The sequence below is a fragment of the Anomalospiza imberbis genome, chromosome 5 (genome assembly GCF_031753505.1).
Source record: "Anomalospiza imberbis isolate Cuckoo-Finch-1a 21T00152 chromosome 5, ASM3175350v1, whole genome shotgun sequence".
NCBI lineage: Eukaryota > Metazoa > Chordata > Aves > Passeriformes > Viduidae > Anomalospiza > Anomalospiza imberbis.
Window position 1 is genome coordinate 67,628,339 of NC_089685.1, and position 12,252 is coordinate 67,640,590.

The window sequence follows — 12,252 nt, forward strand, 5'->3', positions numbered from 1 at the left end:
CCAAATACCATATCATAATGAATTTGCTAGCTTTTCTATCTGCTCTGAAATAGATAAAAGGAAGGGAAACAGAAATTGGATAGCCAGTGGGGAAAAAAATGCACAAAAAGAAAATCAAGTACACGAGCTCCGGTAAGCACATTTAAGAGCAATAGCAAGGCTTCTCTTCAGGCCACTTTTGTGAGGAGAGATGCTAGGAATAAAGGACACATCCAAATAAAAGAGTGCAAGCAGAAGATTCTAGCCCCTGCTGTAACCCCTACCTGAATGGCCTCCACTTTGGCTGTCCAGTCTCTAGCTCGCTGCAGGGCTTCTTTCAGTGCCAGCACATTGGGCAGGTAAGCAGGGATGTTCTTTGCCTCATTCACGATGCCCTCCAGAGCCATCATACTTTGGCGTGGTCTAGAGTAAGAAAAACCCAATTCCAGCCTTCTCCCAAAATACCAGTCATCTAAAGCCATATATTTGACAGGCTGATGATGCAACTCCACCACTACACTGCAGTGTAGGATACCATGGCTCTATGCTTGGAGGATGCTACTGGCTACCAAATAACAGGAGGTGAGAAGGCTGATGGGCTTGGCACAATCAAGCTCAGAAGGGCACAGCATCACAACCCCTTAACACCAAGAAAGCTGTCTCTTGTTGGTAGCACAGTCAGAGTTCTTTTGTGGAGAGGGATGAACAGCAAAGACAGCAGCAACACGCACATCCTCAGCCTCCTGCCACTGTGCAAGATGACAGGGAATCAACACTTCTGCAATTCATCAATCTCAAATCCAGCTCTAGAGCAATCTAACTGCTGGGAGGTTAAAAAAAAACCCAACAAAATAAGAAAGGCAACTACAGCTTCAAGGGCCCAACTTTTCACCTCACATCTCAAAAGAGGAAGAGAAACACTTAAGTGTGTGACCTCTAAGAACAGTTTGTAAAGGAACACTCACCTGGCCTGCAGGCAGACCTTGGCCTTCTCCTCCCACCTCTCTGAGACTGTGAGCAGCTCCTGCAGCTCAGCCATGGCTTTTTCTACAGCATGATGTGGTGCCAAGCCCACACCAGAGTCAATCAGCTTCTTCATCACATCCAAAGTGACTCTCTGGGGATCCAAGAGGGTGGACCTCACCTCATCCAGCCACCGTGCCTGCTGCAGTTCTTGTTTCAACCTTGGCAGTTCAGGAAGTTCAACATAAAGGCCAGAGCCCATGTCTATCAACTCCTGCAGCTTGGAAGAGTCTGGGATCTCATCAATCATAGCTTCTTGAGCACGCTCATGAAACTCTTCCACATCATCAAGCAGATTCTGAAGTAACATATAGTACAAATCAATCAGGAAAAAACACCCACAGAATCCAAAAGAAAATCCAACAGAGGGATCAGTCAGCTGGGAATCTGTATTTGACCATCACATCATCAGTCCGAGCTTCTACACACAATGCCAGCTAGCTATCACAAGCCATCAAGTCTGACAGAAATTAAGTAACAGACCATCTAAACTTATTTGATGGCCTAATGTTTCATACTTTAGGCATATTAGTTGCATCAAACTCTGCATCTAAAATAGTACAACTGCAAATGACAACAGCTCCCAACAAAACAGAATAATCATCGCTGTCCAGTCAATGCGAGTTTTAAAACAGTGGGAAGAAGAGGGACTTCTGCAAACAGGTCATCATTTCAATAGTGTCAGGGGCATTACAGTAATGACAGCAACACAAAGCAGAAAAAAACATGCTGAGGAGAAGTAACAAGCCAGAGATTTATGAGAACACGAATACCACAAGTCCTGAAAATAACAATGAAGAAGTTTGAAAGTAATATTCCCTAAAGCAGGACCACCACTTATAAGCATCAGGGCTTTATTGCACTAAAGAAAGAAATGAAAATGCAAAACCCTCTTATTAAAGGAGACTATTTCACAGAAATCCAACTGCACTGCCGCAGTTGTCCTCATCTTCATGTTTTGGCACTGCAATGAAAAAAAATCAAAGACAGCAAACAGACAGGAAGGAATCTCTGCAGGAGACTCATTCAAGGACATTCAACCAGCATACTCAATGGATTCACCCCCAAGTCTCTTGCAAGAAGACAGGCATTTCTGACAGCAAGCTGATGGCACGAGGAGCAAACCCTGCATTTCCTAACCCTTAGCTTACTGTCTTTCTTGGCTGATGCTGCTTTTCATGACTGTCTGAAAATTGGAAGGCATTCATAAGAAAGAACATGATCTACATTATAAAGATTTTGATTTCCGGAACATACTCTGAATGCTTCATAGTGGCAACAGTAAATTATTACAGTTTAATAATTACAAGGCCTTTTGTGTTAGAAAATATTCATCATCCAACATGGCAATTATTTTGCTATTCATTATGATGGATAATTGCATTCAAATGCCAAACTAAAAGCTAGTGAGTGCTTAGGCAGAAATTATCATTATCTGACTTCAGTCAGAAACGAAAAGACTACAGTTTGTAATCAGTAAAATGATAATATTTATTTATTGACTAATGATTATGCTGAGGCTTCAAGAGCATGCATATGCATAGCCAGAGTACTTGAACTAGAACCAGATTCCTTCCTAATGCTGAGGGGTGGGGAAGATGGACTAGCTGGGAGAAGGTATTAGACAAAAATACAAGCTAAAACTGTTAAGAGTTAATTGTATGCCTGCAGCTCTGTCATCTATTAATTATGTTTTAATTAAAGCAAGTTTTATATACATTAAAAACAAAAAAGCCCTTCGGAGAACAATCTTACATGTCTACCTAATAGATGATGATTAAATTACATTAATAAATATTGGTTAAGTATTTTTACTAATACTAATAGCATGTGTAATTATTATGTGTACGTGTAATACTAATGTGTGCGTAAAGAAGTGAAGTAAAACCATCCTATCATATGAGGATGAGAAAGCACCTTCCTCTTTAACCAGCAAAACTGGTTAAAGAACACCTTTGAAGGACAAAGACAGCATCAACAAGCCTGGCAAACCTGCACACTAGAGCCCTATGGTTTTCTGAAGGAAACTGTTTTCAGAAAAAAATGCCAATATTATGTAAACAATAAGAAATTCCAATATAAAGTCTCTTTTATCAACACTGAACTCTCATGGAAAAGTTTATATAAAATTAATGAATGAAGCACATAAACACTAACAAACACTTATGGAAAAGGGGCCTTCTAAAAAAAAAAACCAGACTTATTTTTAAACTGTATGTTTGGCTATGTAGCAGCAGCTGCACCTAGGGTAATGTACAGGATTTTAGGCCCTCTATCTATTACTACACAACACATGTAAAACTGTACAAGCAAAACATGCAGGTTAATAAAAGATTAACATACATCTCAGGAAGCATTTCTCTAGGCAAAAAAAATCTTTATTAAGGATGTTTCTTAAAGAGTTTTCTACAAGTTGGTTAGTAGGTAAAATGCTGTTAAGTATTTCATCACCAGTGACGGAGAAACAAATTAAGACTGCTGCTGAAAACACTTGCTATGATGCAGAGTGCCAGAATGATAAATGGTAATAGCAGCCAGGGGAATCAGTATGATCTGGGTTACTTATTAGTCTAGATTCATTCAGAGACAGGTGCAAAGATATATATGAAGGGCAAGAAATGCAGGCCATGCATACAGATTAAGAAGGCTGTAGCCTGGAAAGCAAGGCTGAGATGTATTTATGGAATAACTGACAGTGTGGCACTGCTTTCCTGCTGCCCTGAAAAAGCACACCAGTGTAACCCTCAGAAGTTTCTACAAAAGCATATAAAGGAGAGGATTTAGCCAGAAACTTAACCTCTACAGAGAGCATTAATGATGATGGAGTAAGAGTAACTGGTTGAGAGATTTAGAACTGGGCTGTCTGGACAATGACAGGGGAAGGGGATCTTCTATCATTGTTTAGCTGCACCACCACATCTGACAACGCCTGTTGTACCAGGCACCAGGAAAAAGCACACATATGTTTTACATCAGAAGCTTTTCATCCTCTACACCAGGCAAAATTGTCTGTTTAAAAAAACATACTACCACAAAACCAGAACAAAGTAAAAGGCACAACATTATCAGAGGAGCAGATGCAGTCTTACCTTTACTTGTCGGGCCTGGCTGATAACACATGGCAAGCTGAACAGCTGGTGCACAAATGCTTTAAGCTCCTCCATAGTCAGCTTGGTCCGTGTCCTTCCACTGTCTTGGCTCACTCTGCTATACACATGAGTGTAATTAAATATTAGGTGAGAGATAAGACGATGATCCTTGGATTTATTCACAGTGACAGAAATTATCAGGATTACTGAGAAGTTACCAAAAGCATTTAATCACCTAAGAACTCAAAAAGAAACATGTAACTCGAACTGAACAAGAATTTCAAAATCCTGAAAACAAAATTTAATACAATTCCCCTAAGCCCCTTCAAGATCATTTCCCCTGCCCTTCAGAGGCACAATTGTCTAGGTGACTTTCAAACTGAGTTTGTTACAAATAGAAGAATATAGCCCCATAAAGTCAGCTTTAGGCAGCTCAGGAAGTTGTCCACCGTGGCAGGCACTGACGAGAAGCCTGAGATACGTAACAGCAACAAGCCCTGAACACAAGTCTCATTATCAAGTGCTTTCTCTCCTGTAGCTGGAGAACTGCTGAAACTGACCTTGCAACAGAGGACTGATATTCAGTGGGACAGGTTCTGCAAAGACATTTCCATGAAATATCACTCAAAGCAAGTGTAACAAGCCCACTGAATGGAGTAAAAGACTTAAAAGTGACACGCTGCATAAATTAAATACTTGGTGTACAGATCACTGGCAGGCACAACTTCCCAAGTACAAGAGATTTCAAACACTGAAGAGCTGTTCCCTGCTAATCAATCTACATTTTAATACTACAGAAATAGTAAAGGAAAAAAATTCTATCTTATGCTATAGACTTACATAAAGTTGTAAACATAAAATTTAGATTAATGATCAAATATAATTACACACCAGCTAAACCTCAGAGGGGAATAAAGAATCCTGCAGGCTTTGATTTGCTCCAACAGACAGTGATGAGGAGCAGTGGCTGCAGCAGCCCTGCTGTGCCCCCAAAACCCCTGCATGAGGGCAAAGGGGTAGAGGGCTTCAAGGGACAAAACTGAGGGAGGGGACACTCAGCAGTGCCACAGTGGCATTCTGGCCTTAGTCCAACCACAGACTGCCACAGCATGAGAGGCTGCACAAAAAGGTACAGTTATCCCTGCCCGTGGAAACTCGCAACTTCCAGAAAAGGTAAAGATCAAGGATTAGAATATTGGAAAGAACTTCACAGCTACACATTATCCTTTTTTGGGGTTTATTCAAAAAGAGATGGATAAGGCACAGATTTTCTTCTGCTACATTTGACCATGAGTTTATTGCTGCATTGATGCCTGCCAAATTGCTCTGTTTGAGCACTTTTTTTTAAATTTGATTTTTTAATAACCTTATCCTTTCTGTAAATGTGATCCTTCTCCAGGTGTTAAATATGAACATAAATGTTACAGAAGCAGCTGAACATGACCTTTATAATTGCACTGCCTAGCACTGTTCAAAGAAGTCTCAAGATCTTTCTCTAACCTTAATTTTGTAAAATATTTTTAGTTAGCATACAACAGCCCTCAAATGTATATACAAGTCCTTTTTTTGCCTCATAAAATTCTTTTATCTTTAGATCAGACACGACACTGAAAGTTGCCAAATCCTTCTACCCCTTGTCTTTCTTGGGGTAGCTCTGGAAACCCACCAAATAACTAACTGAACAGTTATTTCTTCTTACATATATATAATGAGAAATACATGTATCTCAGCAACTGAAGGACTGTTGAGAGAGGGCTGTCATACTCCAACAGCAGGAGGAAGAGGAGGAAGCAGCACCAGAGCAGGAACACCTGGGAGCTATCAAAATAATTATACTTCACTAGAACAAGGCAATGCAACCCCTGTCATGCTGGTTCCCTCACCTGGATCACAGTTCTAAGTGAGTAATACTTCTGTGGCAGTAGGGCTCTACAAGCAATAAAAAACAATGAGGAGAGCCTTCTTTAGCCTCCAAATACAGAAAAAAATCTTCTTTATTGTCTAACAGTTTTCCAGTTAGAACAGATTGTTGCAATTGGATCAATGGAGCAACTAACATTTTAGTGTTCAAATTCAAGCAATTTTGATACACGTGTTATGTTCCGTGTAGCAAAGTTGGCCATTATAATTAACAAGGTATTTACTCTTTACTCTTCCAAAACGTCTTAAGTAATACACAGAAACCACACAGGCAAGAAATACAACCAACTACAAAACCAAATTTTATCTTCAACACAGGAACTACAAGCTCCATAAATTTACTGTACAATTGCTGCCACAAGAATTACAGCCACCTCATTGAGCTATTTTCTATGGGACTTATTATTCAGTGCACAAAACATACAAGATAGAAGGAAGAACATGCTCCTGAAAGTTCATGAGAGCAGAACATCCATCAGACTGCTGAAGCAGGGCCAGGAGACAGAGTAATGCTGAGGCAGCCACGGGCAAGGCAGGCAACACAGAGAACCAAGGGAGTTACACTGCCCCAAGTCACTGAGGCAAGCCACTACTTTTCAGCCACACATCACTGCCTGCCATGGTCCTTCCCAAAAAGTACCAGATTGGCTCAAACTATGGCCTGTTTTTGCTCTCTGTACTGCTGTGCTCTCCCAGATCCTTTTGTCACAAACACCCACAGTCAAAACTTACTTTCATTACATTTTTACCTCCAGCTGTCTCTCCCTACAACTCTCCCACACGTTCAGCAAAATACTTCATTAGCAATCAAACACAACTTCTCTAAAGGATTTCACATTTCAGTACATAAGTCAGCTGAAAGCAGAATGTTTATAATATCCCAACTAAGTCAACCTTTGGGCCCTCTGAGCCACTGTATCTGCCTCCACCCCTCCCTACCTCTCAATGAGTCACAGCACTACGGAAAGGAAACACTGAAAGAAGCTTTTACACAGCACACAGTAAGACCTCACAGTTTTTAACTCTTCCAAGTCCAATGAAGTAACAAAGAGGCAGATGGAAAGTACTGAAAAACTGCCTGTCCTACCTGTGTTTTTGCTTTTTGCTCAGAAGCAGCTGTGCTACTGAAGCACAGGTCTCTGCTTCTTTCACAGCATCTCGGAGCCTGCGGAAAAGATCATTCTCCGGGTATTTCCTGTCTTCGGCATCCTCCAGCATTACTCTCAGCTCAATCACATCTGTAATAAAAGCACATAAATAATTAGTGTGCAAAAAAGGAGAGAGATTTTACATCGCTTCAATGGCCTTCAATCAAGGTTCCAACATCACAGTTCAATTTGAAATGCACAATGCTAATAAGAGCACAGAACACATGTAGGAGTTTCAGGATATCCCATTAGGAATGACAGAAGTCTGACCTTTCTTGTGGTTGAGATTGGCAGACAGAGCCTCTGTAACTCTGCTGACCCAAGTGTCGTAAGACTGCGCTCTAACTTTCACTCCATACAACAAAGAAGGAAGGTCTTCTAGTGGATAGCGGTACCTGAAGGTATGGGGAAAAAAGACAGAAGTGTTAATGCCCACATGAAAGTCAGGATATTGATAGTATTGAGTTTTTCCAGCTACAGCAAGGCCAGAAAAACAGAACATGTACAACACATGATTGCCTAGGAACCCAGAAACAAAGAGGATAAAAATACTCCCTAAATGAAGGAGAAAAAAAAGTGTGGCCAAATGTATTTGGCCACTGGGCTACAGCAAACTATTAGACATGGAAGAAAAGTGGGGACAAAAAAAAAAAAATCCTGTGTACCTTAGACACTTCTTCTGCATGGGACAGGGACATAAATCAGAAGGATGGTATAAGCACACCAGGCGCTCGGGATTACAGGAACACGTAAGAGCTGACAAGAAGCACGTGGTTCTGCAAGCTGTGCACTGACGTTCATCATCTGGAACCAGCTCAAACACCTCTTCTTCAGACATCAACACTCCCTGACAAGAAGAATTAGCCACTTGCTCAAAAATTCTAATGCAAGCAGGGGGAGAGGGAAGCAGAAAGTTCTTTTGCAAGCATTTATTACTCACCATCTGTACAACAGACTCCCTCAGCCGTGTCTCTTCCTCTATCAATAGAGTCATCTCCTTGCAGACCATGGCAGCCAGCCCGACATCCAGGCACTCTGGATCTGCAGCCATCTTGAAGATCAGCTCTTCGTGGGAGAAAACACAGTGACGTCCCAGCCTTCGGTAGTGACTCACACACTGACGTCCAATGGGGAGCTACAGAAACCACATCATCATCATTCAGGGGGAAAAAAGATCATTTCTCAGCTCCCATTTTCCTTCCTCTGACAAAAACTGGGAAAAGACAGACTAACAGTTGTATTTGATGGGACTGAGAAAATTATAACAACCTTAAATCATGTCACAGATGAGGACAAAGAGGGTATCAATGCTGGGGAGGGGAATCTTCCATAACCTTCTGCATCTAACATAAACAAAGAGACAAAAGTTTAAGAGTTGTCCTAATCTCTTTTTACTTCCAGTGGCAAGAAACTGGCACCAAAGAGAAGTCATCTGGTCTCTGCTAAGGTGAATACATTCCCCTATGGATATTACTATGCTTGGACATAGACATTCAACCCTAAGATTTCTGCAGTTAACCAAAACGGGTATCACTCATTTTGTGCCTTTTAAAGCAAAAAGCTGCTAAATGAATTTGCTGCACACATTTCTTTACATTTTACGTAAGCAAAGGAAATTTCACATGGCTGGTGCAAGTGAAGCAGTTTTTCACAGAGGCTACACTCATATTACATCATGAGTGCTAAAGGAAAAAAAAAAAAGAGCCCTGACACACTGCCAGTCCTGCAGACAATTTTTCTGATAAAGAATAAAAGTCTCTGAAAAGGGGCTATAATTTCCATTTGTAGTTTAAAAAACAAAGCTAGAGACAGACAAACTGGAGATAGGATCGTAACTTCCAACTGTAAACCCTGGATAGCAACAGAACACTCCTTTGACAATTTCCCAAACAACCCATGTGAGCTATGCACTGATGTGGCACAGCTATCAGAACAGCACTAATGTGATTAAAAGGCACGGTGAGCTGGCACAAAGGAGGAACAAACACTGTTATAAGCCTATCTCAAACATTCAAATGAAAACAGTACTTCAAGACAGGACACAGACCTCTATCAAATTCAGAAAGTGACATCAGAGAAATACTAGCTAAAGGTACAGTGAGATGCCAGTTTTTGGTTAACCAGTGGAAGGACTAAAAAGGAAGAACACACACCCAAAGTTTCAGTTTGAAGTTGCCTAAAATTAGAATTACTTTGTATAATGAAACTTCCCTCAGTTTCTAACTGCTGTCCCAAGAACTATAAACATAAAATACACTATTTAACTGACAAGGGTGTTCAGGTAGTTAAGTTACTAACACACCACTTGCAGAAGTCACACAGCAAATATATACAAAAGAACAGACCCAGTCAGCAGTGCAGAAGTTCACAGCTTCAGCAAAGTTATATCCCTGGTTAAATCCAGAGTGATAGGCACGAGGAAAGGTCACAACAAACTCGCCAGCACACTGATTTGTCCTGAAAACCTAAAAAGGGAGCATAAAGGAAAGAAATAATATGTAACATGCAACAGCTTAAGACACAAAAGTACAAGATGTCTGAACACCATTTTCTGTACCCATAGATCACCACAGGCAACACGCCTATCCCAACAGTGGTAAGGATTGTTTTTGCCTTCTTAACATCAATACTCAATTTACAGCCTTTTTCAAAAAGAGCTGAATGTATAAGCCAACAGTTGAAAACTATCTTAATGAATCCCAAAAGGGATGTTTCTCTATCATAATTTAATCCATTGTACCACAAAGTGCAAAAGCTTCTGGAAAAAAGTTTATGGTTTGCTTTGTTGAGGTATTCGCCAAGGAAGCAATTTATCCTAAGACAAAAGCAAATGATAGTGACTGCTGCTTAGAGGTCTGCAGTCAATTATGTTTGGAAAGAAAAGCATTTTGTAATGCTGAGATTTCTACTGAACGTAAGACAAGTATTTTACTGTCAAAAGCTTTTAAAGGCATTTCAGACAAACTGGCTGTTACACAAGGGAGGGGATTTTTTTATTAAAAATTAACTGTAATACACAGCATATACTTGTTCTGGAAAGTATTTTATGTAGGAAGCTTGGCACACTCACTTCTGTTATGAGATAATTTAAATTTCCTGGTTAGTCTAAGGAAGAGTCTAGAAAACATCTTTACAAAACACCCTATAAGTAATGAACGTGCAAATGCCTACCATAAAATTTTTTCAGTTATGCCAAACCATTGTTACACAAATCTGGCAGAGAATAAAAAACAAGAGAGCACATAGAAGTACTTATGTAAAAAATGCTCTTGTGCTACTCACTGGTACACCATGTTCCATCAGCACATTGGGGTTCATAATAGTGACCAGCTGATGCAGGAGATCAGGCTGGGATTCAAACAGCTCAGGAGCCAATTCCTTCATCACATCTTCCAGCTGCTCTGCTGCATGAGAGGGCACACCATACCATGTCTTTGGCTCTCCCCTACCAAAAGACAAGCACAGGATTGAAGACAAGTGAGAGAGAACTGATGGTGCCACCCAGCTGTAAAGCACACCTCACAGCCAGCAGCACTCTCCTCATGAGTCATTTTACACCTAGATTTAAAAAAGTCTTTAAGCATCTTCTTCAGGATGTATTACTCTAATCTGAAAAATCAGTTACACTCCAACACAATTCTCAACATACTTGGCAGTAGGTTTGCCTTGACAAGCATAACATGGAACATAAATTGTCACTTACCATGCTCCCCAAAGGGTTAAAATGGACAATTATTTTCCCTCAGGAAGAAGGAATTAGGTTTAATAAACAAAACCCTGGCTGTCACACCTAGAGTCTAAAAGATCGTGTTACTCTTCCATTCAATTAGGCTTGGAGTAGTCATATTCCTAAAACCAACAGAACAGTATACCAGCCAGTGGAGCAAAATACATGCAATCTCTCTAATATTCCTCACTAATTACTAAAAACCTGGAATCCACTGGACCATTAAGATGAAAAATGCCAAATAACATGGATTAGTTAAGTACAAGGGAACGGAAATATTAACAAGACCAAAACTAAATTAATCAAGCACTATTCCAGTCCTTTCTTAACCAAAACGAACTGCCACGACCTAGCATCTACAGTGCTGAGATTTATTTTTTAAATCTATTTTACTAAGTACAAGCAGGAATCTGCTGAAACCCCTGACAGGGCTCACACAGCCCTATGGACATGTATTTAGGAAGGACATTGAGATGCTTGAGCGTGTGCAGAGGAGGGCTACGAGGCTGGAGAGGGGCTGGGAACACAAGCCCTGGGAGGAACGTTTGAAGGAGCTGGGGTTGTTCAGCCTGGAGAAGAGGAGGCTCAGAGGTGACCTTATTGCTCTCCACAACTCCCTGAAGGGAGGCTGTAGACAGGTGGGGTCAGTCTCTTCCACCGGGCAGCACTGGCAGAACAAGAGGACGTGGTCTCAAGCTCCTTCAGGGAAGGTACAGGTTGGATATTAGGAAAAAAAATTCACCAAAAGAATAACAAAATGCTGGCATTGCCTTCCCAGGGAGGTGGTGGAATCACCATCTCTGGATGTGTTTAAAAGAAGACCGGACGTGGCACTTGGTGCTCCAGTCCGGTTGAGGTGCTAGGGCTCGGGTTGGACTGGATGATCTTAGAGGTCTCTTCCAACCTCATCATTCTGGGGTTCTGTGATTCTCCCGGGGGCCGGAGCCGGGAGCAGCATTCCTGCGGTTCCGGCGGGCTGCGGTGCCCCCTGCTGGCAGCAGCCGGCAATGCCCGCTCCTGCAGCGGGCACACAGACACAGACACACGGACCCGCCGGACAGACACACGGACCCGCCGGACAGACACACGGACCCGCCGGACAGACACAGACACACGGACCCGCCGGACAGACACACGGACCCGCCGGACAGACACAGACACACGGACCCGCTGGACAGACACAGACACACGGACCCGTCAGACAGACACAGACACACGGTCCCGTCAGACAGACACATGGACCCGCTGGACAGACACAGACACACGGACCCGTCAGACAGACACAGACACACGGTCCCGTCAGACAGACACATGGACCCGCTGGACAGACACAGACACACGGACCCGCCGGACAGACACACGGACC

At 41.8% G+C, this 12,252-nt stretch overlaps 1 protein-coding gene across 2 annotated transcripts in view; it reads right to left on the minus strand.

Annotated features, from left to right (window-relative positions):
- Window positions 1–12,252, minus strand: part of KDM5A (lysine demethylase 5A) — a 51,113-nt gene that overhangs the window by 15,709 nt on the left and 23,152 nt on the right. Inside the window, exons 12-20 of one of the 2 annotated variants that reach the window (XM_068191734.1) lie at window positions 10,442–10,604; window positions 9,505–9,624; window positions 8,100–8,294; window positions 7,825–8,006; window positions 7,430–7,554; window positions 7,099–7,249; window positions 4,092–4,206; window positions 945–1,300; window positions 264–402 (exon numbers count right to left, since the gene is read on the minus strand). In XM_068191734.1, coding sequence (XP_068047835.1) covers window positions 264–402; window positions 945–1,300; window positions 4,092–4,206; window positions 7,099–7,249; window positions 7,430–7,554; window positions 7,825–8,006; window positions 8,100–8,294; window positions 9,505–9,624; window positions 10,442–10,604 — 1,546 coding nt within the window. Of the gene's footprint in view, window positions 1–263; window positions 403–944; window positions 1,301–4,091; window positions 4,210–7,098; window positions 7,250–7,429; window positions 7,555–7,824; window positions 8,007–8,099; window positions 8,295–9,504; window positions 9,625–10,441; window positions 10,605–12,252 lie in introns of both variants that reach the window. The other variant, XM_068191733.1, reaches the window with a different exon arrangement.